This window comes from Chinchilla lanigera, unplaced genomic scaffold (genome assembly GCF_000276665.1).
Source record: "Chinchilla lanigera isolate Chin_1 unplaced genomic scaffold, ChiLan1.0 scaffold00047, whole genome shotgun sequence".
Taxonomy (NCBI): Eukaryota; Metazoa; Chordata; class Mammalia; order Rodentia; family Chinchillidae; genus Chinchilla; species Chinchilla lanigera.
The window spans coordinates 2,274,699-2,293,554 of NW_004955448.1; the positions used below are offsets into that span (position 1 = coordinate 2,274,699).

At 41.6% G+C, this 18,856-nt stretch overlaps 1 protein-coding gene across 1 annotated transcript in view; it reads left to right on the forward strand.

The window, feature by feature from the left end:
* Positions 1 to 18,856, forward strand: part of Med12l (mediator complex subunit 12-like) — a 306,200-nt gene that overhangs the window by 50,356 nt on the left and 236,988 nt on the right. Inside the window, exon 5 of the mRNA XM_005393030.2 lies at positions 17,831 to 18,000. Coding sequence (XP_005393087.1) covers positions 17,831 to 18,000 — 170 coding nt within the window. The remainder of the gene's footprint in view (positions 1 to 17,830; positions 18,001 to 18,856) is intronic.

Sequence of the window (18,856 nt, forward strand, 5' to 3'; positions counted from 1 at the left end):
CTAAAAAAACAAAAAGAAAAGAGGTTATAGGTAGACATTTTACTTGGGAAATGCTTTCAAATTGATGAATATTACTATCTGAGGGTACATATACCAGAAATAAGACATATTTGGTTTCAGATATCTTTTAGAGTTGTTTTGTTTTTAAGGGAATAATAATGTTTACCTGGCCTAAATGTTTTAATAGAAAAGCATTTCAAACAGTTTAGCTCCTGCTTAAAAATGAAAAGCTAAAGCTCAGATTGAGTTATTAAAGACTTTAAAGTCTTTGTAGTAAATGAAAGAACTTTGTACTGACTTGTAAGAATTTACCCTGTGAGGAATCTTACTATTGCTCAGTCAACTAATACTAACTGCAGTGTTTGTCACTGTTACTGCTATCACAGTAACAGCAGTTTGCATACTTCTGCTTGTGCAATCCCTGGGACTGAGTAAGCAGCAGGGGGTGATGCTCATTGCGTTCTGGATTGAATTTGCTCCTTATGTGTGCTGGGAGATGATTTGGGTGCCACGAGGAAGCTTCTCAGCCTGGGCAGTGCCTTGCCTTAGTCCCTGGGTGTTGGACCCCAAAGTTGGGTTTCCTTTTGGCTTGTGTGAGCTTGGTCAGTCCTGCACCAGGCCTGTTGGCCTACTGGCCCTCTGCCATTACTGCTGTGGCATCCATAGCACCACGTCCTCCATCTCTGTAGTGAAAGTTTGCTAGGCCCTGTGTATGTCCTGTCCACTTTTTGATTTACTATTCACTTCATTCTCATTTCACAAGTGAGGACACCGGTGTAATAGATGGTTCACAGAGCCTCTTGGCTCGTGTGTCCAGAGTAGGCTCTAAAACTTGTGTTTGCACACTGTGCAGAGCGCTAGGACGGAAAGGGAGAGAGGGCAGACACTGCCTTCTATGTTGTTGCCAGTTTGTGGGAAGGCCATTGCCCAAGCAACCCAGATATCAGAGAAGGAAGAGCTACCAGTGAAAGGAATGAAATGTACAGGGATAAGCCACTGAGGGAACTCAAGAAATCCAGAGAGGTTCACAGAGGAAGTGACGTAGGAGTTTAGTTTGGGACGAAGCAACTCTTCCTAGGAGTTGAGTTGAAGGTAGGCAGTGATAGTTATCGTTCAGGCAAAGACATTTCTGGCAGAAGGTTGGTGTCTATGGAAAAATTGACTCTCAAATGGTTAGACTCACGGAACTGCTAGGGCTTACCTTCAGCTTGAGCATCACTTCTGTGGTGCCAGTCAGGTGAAAAAAGACAGTGGAAGGCTTGTTTGCCAGAGCAGGGTACTTGGGTTCTCTTTGGTGCATGATAGGATTCGTGGAAGGGTGTGTTATTATTGTTCTTGTTACATCCCACTCCTTCAGTTTCCTGTCTGTAAAATGAAGATGACTGACAGTACCTTCTAAGGATGAGACAGGTGAGCCAGCACCTCTTACGGGTTTAGAACAGTGTATGGCCTGCAGTACACGCAGACCCGTTACTGATAGGCTACAGTTGCTGTTGTGGGGGTACTGTTGTCACCACCCAGGATTTACTGATTATTTTGTGCACTGTGTTAGGAACTTCGGAAACATTGTCTGTAATCATCCTAACAGCCTTGCAGTATATATCTCATTACTCCATTTTATGTACGAGGGACCTGAGTTTCCCAGAAGTTCATTAACTTGTGGCCTAGGATGGATTCAGATCCGCAGCTCTGTCACTGGAAGGTACTTGCTCTTGCCTCCCCACTGTGAGGTGCTGACTGCTGGTGGCCTGTGCTTGTTGTGGGTTAGGTTCTGGAGGGCAGTGAGCATGGCTGGAGGGTAGGACTGTGGCAGAAGGCTGGCTGCAGGGCTTGATGACCATGGGAAGCTTCTAAGGACTCAAAAGTTGTTCTCATCAGAACTACAGGGGACAGGAGGAGCAAAGTAAAGTCCAGGGTAGTGTAAAAACCAGAGGGAGAGAAAGATGAAACTGCTTGCATGATGAGCAACTCTAATTCTGGCGAGGAATTTTTGGGTGTTAGCTATGGTGAAAGTGACAAGACATATCATGGGCATGAGGTCTTTTTTTAGAGAAACGGATAGATTAGCAGCAGCTTAAAATGCTTCGTGGTTAAACTGCTGAGGGCACTGCTGTTTATCTGTGTCATTTCCGGTATGCCACCTGAGGTTGTGTGGGGTTGGGGGTTTGAATCAGGTGAGAGACTTGTCTTGGTTGGCTGTACTCTTAGAACCACTATCCTTATCACCCCCCAAATATAAAGAAGAAGTAGTAACCCTCCTTACATAATGAATAATTAATTGTGATGCATTCACTAAGCTGCTCGGATGACGAAAAGAAGTGCTGCTAACCATGTAGCTGGCAGTCTGGTTTCTTATCTAAGGCCACCAGCTTACTGTCAGTTTGGACCCTGGCATACTAACTTTTTATTTAGGGACAAGTTCCACGTCAAGATTACCTTCACGTTTTCACAGTGTTCCTTATATCTCATTTGTCATAAAGGAGATATCTGCCTTGTTACTTTTGGACAGGAGAGCTTATATAAGCTTAGTTTAAATTCATGCTTTGCTTCAGCAAAGCAGTTTTAACTGATGAGGTAACACTGACTCTCTGTCAAAAACCGTTTTCTGTTAGGATTAGGGTCTGTGTGGTGAAACTCCGACATTTACAATTATTCTGTTTCCCAGTGGTCTCCCCTAAAATGTTCAGTATTCGTTGAAGAGCCAAGCCTGAACAGTTATTTTGTTGGAAATGGTAAGATGTTGACATTCTTCTGTGTTAAAGGGCTTTTCTGTCATCATCTGTGAAATTATAGTTTTTTTCTAAAAAACGGTAGAATAAATTCTAAATTCTGTTTTGATTTCAATTTTTGGAGTGAGAACTGCTCCACTTCCACCTGCAGTAGTGGAAAATGATGTTAGAGTTTCTGTGGAGTTTTATGTACTTTGCTCAGTTTGGTGTTCCAGTTGTCACTAAGTTGGCCAGTGGGACACCCTGTGAGGGAGGTGAGTGGGAAGGAGAAGGCGATTAAAAAAGAATCAGGATGGTTATATACATGCACCTACTTCCTGAGATGCATGTAAACTTCATGCACTGCACACGTGCACTTAAAAAAATAAAAATTGTTTTGTATTCTTTGACTTGACATTTGTCTTGGGCTACCTCTGCTTTTGGGCATAGAAAGATGCCCCATGCTCACCTTGTAATTTTCCTGGTTCAGATCTACAGCCAGCCATTTCTTAAAGGAACCTTGCTTTTTTTTGGTGGGAAATGGTATTTAGAAAGTGATGTTTAGGTGCTCCTTACTGCAGGGACTACATAGTGTGTAGGTCCTATCAGTAACAGATGAATAGTTAGATGCATAAATGTGTTTGTTGAATTTATATCCTTGTTTCCATTTTAACATTAAAGATATTTGTAATTTTTTCAATTTTATGTTTATCTAATTTCTATTACCTGAAGGATCAGATCATTTCCAGTAACACCAACATGATTAGTTAAACATAATGGCTTCACAAGTACAGCTGATACATTAAAAGTATGTGCAGTTTAAGGTTTTTTTTGGTAGTTCTTTTTAATCTCAGAGTATATTATACACCTAAGTTAAAATCATTTTTTCTGGTTTACTTTTTTAGGGTGTTATTTTTTTCCTTTTTCAGTACAATTTCACATTTTGAATATGTAATATCTTGACTTATTGAGCCAGAAGTGTTAGGATCTATGCAGAAGTCTTGCTTCAGTCTTCATTCCTTCACACTGTTCCCTCATTTCACCCTCACGTGGAACCATTTCTCACAGGTTTTTAGTTTACTTCTTGTGGTTTTATTTTTGTAAAAGTATCCAAATATATGTATCTTTTTTCTTCCTCCTTACACAAAGGTTAGGGTAATAGTTACACTGTTTGGGACCTTGTCCTTTTTTACTTAACAGTATCCTGGAGATTACTCAATTCTTATGGCTTCTTGGTCTCTAGTTTTGTGGATGTACTGTAGATTATTTGGCCAGTCCTGTTAGTAGACATTTGCGTTGTCTTCACTCTTTTCTGTTATTATTTACATTATTTTAATAAATTGCCTTATGTTTTATGTTTGTTGAGGTGTGGTTTTAGAGTCTGCTCCTAAATGATTAATTGTAAAGGGTAAGAATATTAGAAAAAATTTAAGGAGTCAATATTTTTTTTATTTATGGAGTAATTGAGATGATGATGACACCGAAAGTTAAAGGAGGAAAGGTTTTTTGGCTCACAATTTGTAGAGGTTTCAGTTCATAGTTGGCTGGCTCCAAGGCAAGATGGCATGGCAGAGGGGCATCACAGAGGAGAAACAGTTCATGGCAGGCAGAAGGCGGCAAGGCAGCGAGCAGCAGGCTGCAAGAGACAAGCAGGGACGCTCTTTCTATCCCTTATATCCTACTTTAGGGTGAGTAGCACTCACACCCTGGGTGGGGCCCTTTAATCCTAGCATCATATCATGAATCAATCCTAACATCATATCCTCAATCCCAACATCACATCCTAGATCCAGCCCTCTGAAAAGCGCCCCCTATGATTGCATGGGGCTTTAGGGGACATACATGTACATACATGCCATGACAGTGTGCTTGCTGCTACAGAGTATCATTGTTCCTAGGTCCTCTCCATTGACAGAGCAACGAAATGGACATGTGTGTACTCCCTTGTGCATATACACATACCTGTTTATATTTCTGTATATGACCACATGTATCTATTGCGCTAAAAAAATTCATACTGATGGTTAGTAAATGCATATTTCCTTTTGTTAGAGTTTGCCAAGTTTTCCTCTATAGTGTACATGCAGACTGAACCTACTGTCCTTACAGTTGGAGAACAGACAGATAGGAAGTAATAAGGATCTTGCTGAGGTGCAAGAGAGAACTGAACCTTCATCATCTTTCATGGTGGAAAGTGCTTAAAATCAAGAAGTACGATTATAAGCATGTTAGAGATGAAACGGTGAAGAAAAGAGTTGAAACTAATTCTTTTAAAGGGGAAATAAGTGACTTACGAACAGTTGGTTGCTGTCTTCACAATAAATTGCACAGTTTTGGAGTTCAAGGGTTTATAAACAAATACAAAATTAGCTAGAAAGCTGGGGCTGCAGCTAAGTAGTAAAGCCCTAGGTTAGATCTTTCAGCCCTGAAAACCAACCAACCAACCAACTAACCAAAAACTCAACACCAGATTATTACTGTTTATTTTTGTTGTTATTGGCATTCTTTTTCGGGGAGGTATCTTGGGCAAAATGTGTTTTATAAAAAGATTTGAGGAAATTTAAGGAAATTACACTATAGCATTGCAGTTTAGTTATTCTGCATAACTTACAAGCTTGCTAATAGGAGCATTTGCTTAATGGTATCATAACAAAAATGAAGTAGCAATTCTTTTGATAATTGGAAGATTTAATATTTTTCTACATGTGTAGGTTTTTGGTTAATTGCATATATAATTTTTTCGGATTTGCAGACATTCTTTGTTATAATGAAAACAACATTTACTATCTTAACAAATTTTAACTGTAAAATACAGTACTTCACGAAAGTGTATATATGTACATTGTTTTATAAAAGTACCTTTTTCATTTTGTAAAACTGAAAATCCATAACCATTGAATAGCTACTGCCCCGCTACCCCCTCTCACCAGCCCCTGGCAACCAGTGTACTTTTCTGTTTACAGAAACTTTTAAAAGTTTTAATCAACTTTACTATACTACATTGTATCTCTGTGTGCTTGATTGTTGCCCTGTGGAAACCTGTTCAGTTTTTCCAAAGTGGAAGTGTTGTATTAATAGCCTGTTGCATGTGTGAATGTTGATGTGTGGTAGTGGCTGGTGGTAGAGGTGGTTGTTGTGTATGTTTGTGATCAATTAATGTTTTGGTGAAATCAGAAAACATCTGTTGATTTTTAGTGATTGTTGTTTAGTGATTTAGAGAAATGCATTGAAAGAAATAACTATATTTCACTTGAATGTAGAATGATTTAGTTAAAAAAAAAAAAAAAAAAAAAAGCTCAAGCATTTGCTGCTTAGGGAGAGGCTGTGTTTGACCAAAAGGGAGCTATGCTGCCTTATGGGCTTGTGGTGGTGAACTGACCAATTTTCAATTCTAGTGGGGAACACTCAGCCGAATTGAGTCAGCATGGTTTGGGCATGAGAGACCCACTTCAGGGAGGATTGTTGTTGGAATGGTATAGAAGGGAGATGGGAGGGAAGGATTTCAGCTGATTTTCCTTGGAAAAGCTTGGGTCCTTGCCTTGAGCCTTGTCTTCTGGCTTTCAGCACTGTTCATTAGTGTTCAGTGCCAGCCTTTGGGTTTTCCAGCACAGACCTTTCAGTCTCCCATCATGGATTCCTCCGCTTCCTAATATGGGACTTGGACTATATGTGGCATTACCTTGGGCTCTAGTAGGACTCCAGCTGGATTCCCTGGATCTCTAGCGTGAGGACAGATCTCTTGTACTCTTCTACATTTGACTCTGAGGGCAGATAATCTTGTGAATTTCTGTGTCCTGCATTTAGTCTGTGTTTCTTAGAGATGCTGACTACCACAGGGCTACTGTTTTTTCTGGGCGCAAGACACACACCTAAAACAGAGCTTAATATGTCAGAATACATTTACCTGCAGTCATATAGGAAATAATTAGTGGGCTGGAAAAATTAGGGGAGGGTTATTTTTGAGGGCATAAAATATGAGTTGTGTTGTAAAGAAATCTAGCATTTGAGTAAAACTTGGGATTCTTTTTTCAATTTAAGTATGTCTTAGGGGCTGGGGATTTAGCTCAGCGGCAAAAGCGCCTTACTGGCAAGCGCAAGGTCGTGAGTTTGGTTCCCGGTACCGGAGAAAAACCAAAAAAAAAAAAGTATGTCTTAGTTCTTACATTAGTTTATTATTTTGTCTGGCAACTTAGGAGCAAAGGAGATACATTGATAGTTCTGCTGGATGTGCTATATGTTTGGTCTTTACTACTGTTACTGCTTCTGGTGTTGTTGGTTGGGTGAGTGATCTTACATTTTTCTACTCAGAACCTGTTGTTATTCAACAATTTCTCTGTTTCCTGGTAAGTCTTAAGAGATGCTGTTTCCTATTTGTATAAATTAAACACCTTTTATGATACAGTGCTTATCAGAATCCTGATTTCATTGTTAATGTTGCAGTTCTCTATGATGTTCTCAACTGTTAGTTCATACATCTGTGTCTAATATGTTCTTAGCCAGGCATGTAGGCACATTCCTGTGATCCCAGCTATTCATGAGGCTAAAGCAGGATGATGCTAAATTCAAGGCCAGCCTGGGATACTTAGTCCTTGTCTCAAAATAAACAATAAATAAAAGGGTTAAGGATGTAGCTAACTTGTAGAACATGCCTGGTTTCAATCTTCAGTACCATAGACATACATACAAAAAAATAACCTGTTAGAATTATGCAGGATTCTTGTGTATCTTTTTGGGGCCAATTCTAATGAAAATCCTCTGAGGTAGCTGGGTTATCTCCATTTTACAAACCAGGGTGAGAAAGTCCATGGAAAGTGGAAGAATGGGAAATTCCATTTTGGACTTATTTTATGGATCCAGTTTGCATTATAGAATTTCCAAGGTCCTCATGGCAAAGGCTGGAAGAGCTGTGCTGGGTGAGGTCTGAGGGTACTTCAAAAAGTTCAGTGTTTGCTGAGTTTTAATTGTTGTGATGCTTGGAGATCTGCTGCTGAAAGCATAAGTAAGAGTTTTAAGGAAATACAGCTTCTTGTATGAGCTAATTTTAAAAATAGGTTTTACACATTTATGAAACAAACCTACAATGTTCAAGAGGTGATAATGAAATCTCTTCTGTACCGTACTGCCTTTATCCAGCTCTCAGACCCTTCCTTCCATACTTCAGACATGATAGTCGCTGCCAGGTTTTTTGCATATCTTTTGAGATATGTTTAAAACAAAGTCCTTCAAAACTTAGTTCTTGTTCATACTGTGCATATAGTGGTCTTATGTTAAATGGCTCTAAGCAACTAAACTTTTAATGACTTACTTGTATAAGCCAGGTGTTTCAGCAATTTGTACTGGAATGTTAATTCCATGATGAATAAAAAGGTATTTTCTTAAAAAAAAAAATCAGTCATTTCAAACAAAGTGTATATAATGTTCCAAGTGAATTCTTTGGAATAAATAGCTCTTAAGCCCAGTTCAACTCTTATTTTGGAGTCAAGTGATAATAGAATGTATTGGATCAAAACAGCTGAAGTGCAATAAATCATGAGTTAGATACGCCTTGGGAGTATAATACAGCTAAGGTGAATGTATGTAATTACATAAGTATATTGTGCTCCGTGTGTCAACGTTTGGTCTCCAGAAGAATAAAATGAAGGTGGATTCTGGCAGGAGGGAAAATGAGGATGGGCCCAGCTGGGCTGCACATAGCCAGTTTTATTTTATTTTTTAAAGATTTTTGGTCTAGAGTTATCTCTCATGATTATGTGGAAATATGTTGTCTGTAGTATTTGTATTCATGTTCTACTGGAAGATTCTTAGCTATCTGAAGCTTGTAGAAAGTGGAAACTTCATGGCAACTATATTTATGTCCTAAACAATAAAGGCAGAGCTGTGTTTACTGTTGGACTCAAACCACACTGATCAAGGAATTAAACTCCAGGGCAAAATGAAAAGAGAAAGTGTACTTCTAGTTTTGTTCTGCACAGGACGGCGGCGGCTTTTTCCCACCACCTCTGAGCAGCAGCTGAGAGCGGAGCAAGACTCATGGAAGGTCTGCTGTGATAAGTGCACAGCTTTGGTGCTGGAGCTGGCGGCAGGTGTCTATTCATGCTGCTCCGTTTCTCCTCCTTCCCCCAAATGTGCAGGAGGGCAGCCTTTCCTTCCTGAGGCTGCCTCTTCTCCCTTGAGAGCGTCAACCTCTAGGCTGCTCGAGGAGTGCACAGAGAGATGTGGTGTGTCTGTGGGAGTCAGAGGTCAGTGAGTGTGAGTGAGTGTGAGTGAGTGAGTGAGTGAGTGCCAAGTCCCTTGTCTTGCTGAAGACAGGTCTTACTGTCTTGCTAGAGGCTTCCTCTCCTGGGGCTGTAAAACCCAGGGCTGGGTCTCAAGGCAGTTGGGATTTGTCCTCTGAGGCTAATTAAAGAACCCGTGTAATATTTGTAAAAATATCACCCCTGTTATGTCTCACCACGGCCAAGTTGGTTGCTCACGCAGGTAATTACAGAAATCTGAAAAGATTAGAGAAACCATATGTAATCATCATACTGATTTCCAGCAGTTCCCTGCCTCGTACCTTTGAGGAGGAGGCGAGCCTGCTGTGGCAGGTGCTCGGTGTGTCCCCCTGAGAAGAAAGCCCCCGACACTGTGGTGAGGGAGAGAAGCCAGTGGTGATTGATGTGTTGAATGAAAGTTTTTTGTTCCAGTGGCTAAAATTGGATTCTGTGGTTGCCACATGCCTCGGTCTGAGCGCATGTGTGGGGTTGATAGGGAGAAAGGACAGCTGGGAAAGGAAGGTCCCTAAATGTAGCAGCTAGCAAGTTCACATTAAATAGAGATGAGAGCTGGAGGCCTGGCAGGGAGGGCAAAACCCGAGCAAAGCGCCAGTGCTGTTCTCCGGTGTCACACGGGCCCCACAGCCTGCAAGGGGGAAGGCACCGGCAGGGGTTTCTGGCAGCTTTGGCGGTGGGGCCCTTCTGCTTCCTTCAGGCCTTCACTTGCCCACTCTCTTCGCTCTGCCTGAGGCCTTGGCTACCTGCTTCCTCCGTTGGCCACCCACGTCTTTTTAATCTGAATAGTTCAAGCGCTGAACTGTCTGCTCCTCAGGCGGACAGCTCTTCGTGTGTGGCTGGTCATGCCCTTGTGCTCCGTCGGGCACTCCCTCCTTTCTGGGGGTAGCTCTGAGGGTAGCGCGCCCTCTCCTCTCAGTGGCTGCTTACATGTCCACCTCTGCCCACTGCCCTTGCCGAACTTCTCCGAGGAATGTCTGTCGGTCTTGGCTGCCTGCTCACTCCACACCCTGACAGGCTGTACAGACTTAGGAGCAGTAGCCAGTCCTACTGCCTCCTTCCAGTGCTGCAGGCCCAGGTCCTTTCTCACCTAAGGTACTTCTTGCTCTTTTGTTGCCTCCTTCATTTCCGGCCCTGTAAATCATGGAAGTTGGTTTTCTTCTGGAGATTGACTCTGCCAGCTCAATGTAAGCATGTTATACGTCATTTAATCATCAGGACAGGCCTATAGGCTGCTAGCCCAGCTTTATAGACAAGTAACAGAGGCACCCAGGGACTGTGTGACTTACTCAAGGCCCCAGAGCTGACAAGTAAGTGAAACTGGGACAGGAACCTGGCCAGCTGACCGGCCTTGCATACTTCCGCACTGAAGGTGAACTGGTAACATACTGGTACCCCTCTGTATACCACAGACTTAAGAGAGAGCTCGGTGGTCAGGGCGTGTGCAGCCGGCACTGGGTCTGCCCTAGAAGTGTCTGCTGGGTTGCTTCTGTTTTGTCATGAACACAGAACTGGAGGCATTCTGTCTTACATACGGTAACAGTTGCCACGTTGGAATCTTCACCTTGACCAGACCTTTATATCCACCTGTCCTTTGACATATTTTCCCCTGAATATCTCCCACATTTAAAATTCATTGTGTTCAAAACCAGGACTTCTGAATAAGATCAGAGGGTTGTATCAGTCTCAGTATCCTACTTGTGATATTGTGCTGTAGTTTTTTAAAAAAGCTACGTAGAGGTATAAGCTTATTTATGGGGTAAAGATCTCCATGATAATTTTTGTGACTGCATGTGCATCTGTAACGATTTCAAAGTTTCATTGAAACAAAAGGTCAGTGAAGCTTCCACACCCCACCCCTGCCACACCCCACCTCTCCCACACCGCACCCCAAGCTTGCTGTCCCTTCACCTCACCAGGTCGCTTGCTCATCGGTCCCACTTTGAGTATGAGGCTGCCCTGGCTTCGCCTTCTGTCCTTCAACCACAGCATCAGCTGGGTTGCTGTTCTCCTTCACACAGATACTAACTCTGCCTCTTCTCTGATTCCTCTTTCAGCAGCCTCTGCATTGGACAGTGTAGCCTTTCAGTTAGTTTCTAGAATTTCCGGAGCCCTCTTTGCTTATATGTCTGATCTTGCTGCTAGTCCTTTGCTCAGAATCCTTCAGTGGCTTTTAATCATTTATGACAGAAGATCATAAACTCCATACATTGTCTCTTCTTGGGTGCACGTGCGCGTCCTCTGGGCTGCTGTTTATAAAGGTGGGTTTCTGGACCGCACTGCAGACTTCTGGCCTTCGAATTTCAGTTTAGGCTACATCTCTATGTTTAACCATCACCATCTGGTGGTCATTTTGTGTATAGCGTTTAAAATCCTGTGCACTCTGGTGACTCCCTCTGCCTCCTCACTGTCTGTATTGCCTGGTATGTCACACTCTGCTGTTTGTTTGTGGAACTCCTTTGTACCTTCAGGACGTGGCCACAGTGCCACCTCTTCCTGTCCTGAGTCCCATGGTATAAGAGAGCACAGCACCTCCAACCCCCTCGGTGTTGGTATGCGTCTCCAACCTGGAAGATGAGCTACTTAGGTCGGGAGCGACGCACGCCTTCTCTGTTGTCCTGTAGCCTCTTGTAGTAGAGCTGCTGGCTTGTGGCCAGCGTTTAACACTTACTGCTAACTACTGAGACCACCTCTATTATTTACTTTGTGCTGACCTGTCTTCTGGATTCCCAGCAGTAGCGCTTGACACAGTGTCATTTGAAAATTAATAAAGTCAGTTAAAGTATCAATGAAATCATTCATTCAGTCAAAACTAGATATTCATTATTTGCCACTTAACATCCATGTTGTACAAGTAATTCCACCCAGAGGAAACCTTTTAAAAGAAATGTTTCAGTAATTATTACTCTGTAGCATTTCCATTGTGTGCCGACGGCCTACTCCACACTTATCTGCTTTTCTCTCTTTTCTTGTTGTGCAGCCAGAGGACTAGATCTGGCGAACTGATCGTTCAGCAGAACACAGCCGTCTGGCCTGTGCTCTGACTCTGTTTGTCTCACATTATCCTGGGGCAGCAGTTTCCATTTGGGCTTTTCTTTATCTGAGCTGCCAATCAGCCCGCTGACTTTCATTCCCCAAGTGAGCTGTGGCTGAATAAGGGATTTTGGATTTTCCGTGACACTTTATAGGCTATGACTAGTAGACTTTTAAAGACTGTTATAGAACATTGCATAGGTAGTATATAAGCATTCAGTTCTTGGCTACTTTTTTTTTCTACCTCTTGGATCTCCTTTCAGTCCCACAGTGAAACTATGTAATTGCAAGGCTTTCAAAAACCTTGCTCCCTTGCTCCCTCTCCCCCTCTTCCACCTTCTCTTCCTTTCTCCCTCCGTCCCTCGCTCTGTCCCTTCTTCCCTTCCCCCTTTCTTTTCTTCTTTCCCCTTATTTCCCTTTCTTTTTTGTGGTACAGGGGATTGAACCCAGGGAACACTGAGCTACATCCTCAGACTTTTTTGAAAATTTGAGACGGGTTCTTGTTAAGTTTCCCAAGTTGGCCCTGAACATGTGATCCTCCTGTTTCAGCCTCCTGATAGCTGGAATTGTAAGTGTGTGCCACTATGCCCAGCCAGTTATATATTCTTTTACCTCATCAAATGCAGATGATTTCTTATTAGTAATTATTTCAATAAAAACATCAGTTTCATTGAGTTGTAATTGATGTACCATATAATTCATTTCCCTTTGGTATACAATTATGTTACATGGTAACTCCTTGTTTAACATTGTGAAGAATACCCAAACATTTTCACATCTGACATTCCTTCCAGCAGTGCATAGGATTCCAATTTCTCCGTATTTTCCCCATTTCCTGTTACTCCTTTTTTTCTCCTAAATTATAGCTACCTTAGTGATACCTTATATGGCTTTGATTTCCATTTCTCTGGTGGTTGACAATATTGAACATACTTGAGTGTGTTTATAGTGTCTATTTTATATGGAGAACTGTTTATTTTGATAATTTGCCCATTTTAAAATTGAGCTCTCTCCTCATTGAGTTGTAATTATTCATTATATATTCTAAATCCAAGTCCCTTACCAAATATGTGACTTTCAATACCTCTCCCAATTTGTTGGTTGTCTTTTTACTTTACTTAGGGCTCCCTTCCACCAAGAAAGCATTTTCAAACAGGAAATGTGACAGGTACTATAGGAGCCCTCAGTCCTCTGTGCTGTGTCAGAAGGGAGCATGGAGCAGCTTACACGTGCTGAACTTGATTTATTCTGTCCAGTCTGTGGTGGGGTCAGGATACTTAAATCTTCTATGTCCTGAAGTTTGGAAAAGCAAGCTGTCCAGGTTGAAGAGGCAGGAACTTTTCATTGTAGCTGTGAAGCTTAGGGAAGAATTTCCAAGCAGATGAGTTTTCCCAGTGAGAAACCTGTCACTTCTCACACAGTGTACTGTCAGGTGGAACACCGGAGGAAACAGTGCTTCTCGGTCCCTGGAAGTGTCTGGGTTTTGTTTTGCTTTGCTTTGTTTTTAAGGAACCCACCTGGAGTTCCCACTGGCATTGATAAAAAAAAAATGACTGTAACCAGGGAGATGAGCCTTCAAAAATTAAGAAGTATATATACACATTTACAAGGAAGTTTATTAAATAATGGAAAAGCACAGTTTTTGTGGTGACCTTTTGCAGCCTGTTGATTGACAGGTACTTTAATTCTAATGAAAACTATTGAGGAATTTAGTGTAGTAAATTCCACTCGTAGGAGTGTTTGAGACCTTGTAGTTGTGTAGTGAGTTTAAACCACAGAGGAAAAAAGATTGTTCTGAGAGTTGAAAGGCTGAATAATTAGGAAGGAACTTGAGCTGCTATTTATTTTGGGAGGACCTTATGATGAACTAATTGAAGTCAAGACTTTTATGTTGACTATCTGTTTAAGACATGGATAAAAATATGGAGGGAATTCTAATATCAGAAAAGGGGGGCAGATCCTTGCTAGATGTTGGGGTGGTATCCAGAAACTAGACAAAGGTACATATTGGATGTGACATTATAATTGGGTCCAGAAAAATTTATGTCTGTGAATACAGATGAGGAGAGAAGGCATTTTGGGTAGAGAGAGCACCCTGAGCACCAGGGCAGCTTGAGCTAGTATAGTTACGTTAGTGATGGTAGATAGTGTTTAAAATGATTCAGATTTTGGCTTTACTCTGTTAAGGATGTGGATTCACTGAAGGTTTTTGAGCCATGAAGCCAACAGTGATTCATTCAGTAAATACCGACTCCTAGGGATAGCTTGTTTGGTTTTGCTTTGCATTGCTAGGTATCACATTAGGTGTTAGATCCTGACTCAGCTGAGGCAGAGGCAAGTCTGATGTCAGTGAGAGCTGGTGCCGTCCACTGTCAACCAAGGTCCAACTTGGGTTTCCTTTCTAAAAACATTTCATATTGACACTAACAGCAATATCTTCCACATAAGGATTGATTTCTGTTTTGCATGCACTGTGCTCAGTGACTCACCCTTACAGTAATTCTGAGGTGTATGTGTTATTAATCCGCATTTTGCAGAAAAGGAAATTTAAATTTAGCAGAAGCTGAGAACCTTGCTCCAAAACTAGGACTATCAGAGCTGGGATTTGGACCCCAGAGCAGTACTGTTTCAGATCCCATTCTCTCAGTGCCCTGTGTGGCATCTCTGGTGATATCACATGGCCAGGGCACCTCTGTGAGCCTTGTTGCTTTTGGCATTATTTGCTTCCAGAATGAGCGTTCCTCTTCTGCTGAGCTCCCAGCTCTGTTTCTGATGTAGGCTGTGGAGGCTGGGAGGACCTTCTTTAATAGAGCGTGTCTCAGTTCTTACTCATCTATGGGATGTCTTCATGTCCCAAAGAGGGGCATCTCACACCTGTTTTTGTGCCATTCTAGCTGACCATTTCTGAGCAAACGTGTTTGTAAAGTGGTAGATGGACTGCATGACCCCTAGACCCCTTCCATGGTACCTTCTGTTCTTAGCGTTATTTATCAGCAAGGCAGGAATTCTGGCCTTGGAGTTCTGGGATACAAGGGAGAACATTACAAAACAATCCTATTATTCTTTTCAATTCTGACTGCTCACACCAGTCTTGGTAATAGTCATGTTCATAAGCTTTCTAATAATCTAGGTTCATGGGACTTAATTGCTTCTTGGCACTAACAAACTACAGATGTGGCCATATCTTCCAGATTGCTTGAATATACTGACCTTTTAGAGTAAGAGTAGCCACCTTAATCACTTTCTGCTTTGGGACGGTGTTTCTCTCTCCACATCTTTCCGACGATCTTTATCCACTCTTACTGTTTTTTATTTTATTTTTTTTAATCTCCTGAAACTGCATCCTTGATCCAGACCAGTCACTTCAGAAAGTTTCAGGGTGGGGCCCTAGGCAGCCAGCCCCTAAGGCTGTGTCGTGCCCTCAGGGCTGAGAAGCTGCTGTGTTCAGAGCGGCCCATCTTGCCACTGCCCTTACGGCCCCTTGCACTGCGTGTCCTCACCATGCTGTGCTTCTTAATAAGTGCCGGGAGTATAGAGTGATGGCCATGTATTGGTTTTTGTTTTCAGTTTTTAATTAGAATTTTATGTGCATCCTAATTTTTTAATCTTAATCTGCCCCATGTCTTCTGTTCTAGACCCTGATCTGATTGGTGTGATAATTTAGTGCCAGTTAATTACAGTTAAAGCACAATGCTGAAAGAGCTTTACTAATTCCCAAAGGGAGTTCAGATTGTGAAATTCTATATCCAGTAATTTTTTAAAACAGGATGCGCAATGTTTATAAAACAGTTAACTACACATAAAGGCAAAAAGATAGAAAGATATAGGTGGCCCTCTATCTGTGGATTTTGAATCTATGGATCAAACCACCATGGGAGGAAAGTTTTCAGAAAAAAAATTACGTCTGTACTGAACACACAGATTTTTTTCTTGTCATTATTCCCCAACCAGTGCAATATAACAACTATTTACATAACATTTACATTGTATTTGGTATTGTAAGTGATCTAGAGATGATTTAAAATATACAGAGGATGTGCTTAGGTTTTATGCAAATACTGCTCCATTTTACACAAGGGACTTAAGCATTTGTGAATTTTGTTACCTTCAGGGGATTCTGGAACCAGTTCATTGTGGGTCCTGAGGGACATCTCTGAATGAATATTCGAATATTTATTGTGTGTAATGGGATTACAAAGGGTTTTTGTTTTTGTATGTTCATTATCTTCTCTATCATGAGCATGCATTCTCCTACATTTCTAAAAAATCTGAAAAAGAAGATAAACCCTAGACAAAGCGGGCATATGCAAATGTGTGTTATTTTTAATTTTCGAGGCTAAAATATTCTATAGGGATATTGAGAATAGTATCATACTGAGAGCAAGTTAATAGCAAAGCTTGGCATACAACAGCTAGGATTTGGATCCTTGTTATTTTTATTTTTGTTAATTATAGCTAAACTAAGCTTGTCTCATCTGGTGGTTGGTATTTTGTTTAGTTGAACAAGTGAGTGGCGTGAGACCGTTAGTTATAACATGAGCACCAAAAGATGATGACAGTGATGTGTACTGTTTTCAGTGCATCATTTTTAATGATGATATCTGTAATCAGTGGTGCTTTCTGAAAAATTATTATGTAGTATCTGCTCAACTTTTTGCATTAGTTTGTTTGTTGGAGTTTAACACTTTTGGCGTGCATTTAAAATTTAATTTTAACTAAGACACAGTTAACAAGTGATTTAGACCAAAGCTTAACAGTTGTCACTGGGTACTATTGTCAGGTAATTTTAATAGTAAGTAATGGTCACTTAGTTTCTGCTCTTAACATTTGTGAGGGTTTATGGCCAAATAATGGGAGAACAGCATTGTGTGGTGGGGTTGCCCTAAGATGGCTTCTTTTCAAATGCATTTTTGCTAATCATCGGGAAAAATTGGCTGTGAGCTTTCAATTATTACATTTTTATCCACAGAATGGGCTAAAGCTGGCATCACATCCACGTCCCTCGTGGTTGCTAGAGGCAACACGCTGATTTAATTTGTGCCCCTGTGGCAGACATTTTTTGAATAATTTTAGTCACTTTTTTCTCTGCTACTTTTTCTACTTCCTTTCCCACCTGCTGTCTCCTCCGTTTGTCTGTCTCCAACCTTGCTGAGTCCTCAGGCGTCGGTGCTGGTTGAAGAGCATAACATAATTGAAAGACCAGGTGGTTGAGCCAGGGAGCAGCTGCCCTGTGTCCCGGGCCCATCCCGGGGGAAGTGCAGGACGGAGAGCTTTTATTCATGGTGCAGTCTGTGGTGGGGCTCGGCCCCCTTACGGATTGGGCAGAACACAGAACAAGGATTAGATGTGTTTACAACTTGTCTTGGACCCTAAAGAATGGACTCCAGGAGAGCTGTACTTGGGGGATTTTGCCTTCTTTTTCTTTAGAACTGAGATTTCTTGGAAGTGTTTTTCTCTGCGATAGCTTCCATATTTATATCATGCTGTTGTTTAACGTGGAAGATTGTCAGATTGATGGAATTCAGGTGTGGACATCTCTTCTCATAGGTGAAGTGTCGCAGAAGCACAGGTATAGAATAGTTTGTTTCCTCTAAGAACTGGCCAGGACATGTTCTGGCTCACGTAGTGCCAGACAGTTTGCACTAGTGTGCAGCATGTAAGGGCTTTGGAATGGAGTTCTCTTCTGAACATCACTGTCCTGTGCAGAAATGTGCATGTGATAAACATTGTGAGTACATACTCAAAGTAATCAAAAGGGGAGAGAAAAAGTATAATTCTACCACTGTGTCTAGATTTCAGGATGTTTTTGTTTAAATGTAGAGTGGACACAAATATCTACCAGATACCTTCGAGAGCAGTTGGCCAAGATTTCTGACTTCTACCATGTGGCCTCCAGCACAAGTGATGGCCCTATCCCTGTACCACCGGAGGTGGAGCAAGCCATGAAGCAATGGGAGTATAATGAGAAGCTGGCATTTCACATGTTTCAGGTAATCTTTGCAAGTCATGCAAGGCTGTGTGTTATGCTTTGAAAAAGAGCAAATTCTTTTCTTTTTTTTTCTTTTTTTTTTCCTAGTACTGGGAATCGAACTCATGACCTTGCGCTTGCCAGGCAGGCACTGTGCCGCTGAGCTAAATCCCCAGCCCCCCAAAAAAGCAAATTCTGTAGTCATTTCTTGCTTAATGACAGGCGTATGTTCTGAGAAATGTGTCACTAGGCAATTTCATCACTGTAGGAACGTCAGAGAGTGTGTTTCCGTAGACCTAGGTGGTACAGCTCACTGCATGCTAGCTGGTACCGTGTATACCCGCTGTATGTGCAGTCTTTCATTGATGAAAACATTATGCTGGTGTCTCAGATGTGTTTTCTGGGGGTTAAATTCTATCTTTATATGAACCGATACATTCAGAGAAAGCAATCTCCTTTTGTCGCATTGCATTTAAGGTAGCACAATTGCCTTGAGGTGACACCGTATTATACATATGCAGCTTTCAATGCTGTCAGCTCTTCAGTGCCATCAATTACTTTGTAATTGTGCTAGTAAATATAATCTTATACCCTGTATTTTACACAATTTGGGTAAATTTAGGAAATAACATCCTTTGGTGAAGCCACCTATCTTATATCTGCTTTAGAGTTGAATTATTTCACAGAAAGGTCACCTTAATTTGGTTCAGCTGTAGTTTACAATGCAAACTTGAGGGGAGGCTTTAGGGCACTGAAAAATGACAGCGCTTACCCAGGCAAGGTGATGCAAATCATACTGACCAGAAGAGGGCGCTTGTGGTGTTCTTTGCCTCAATCTTTATTAGTGTCAAGGTGGAAGAAGTATGTTTCGCTAAAGC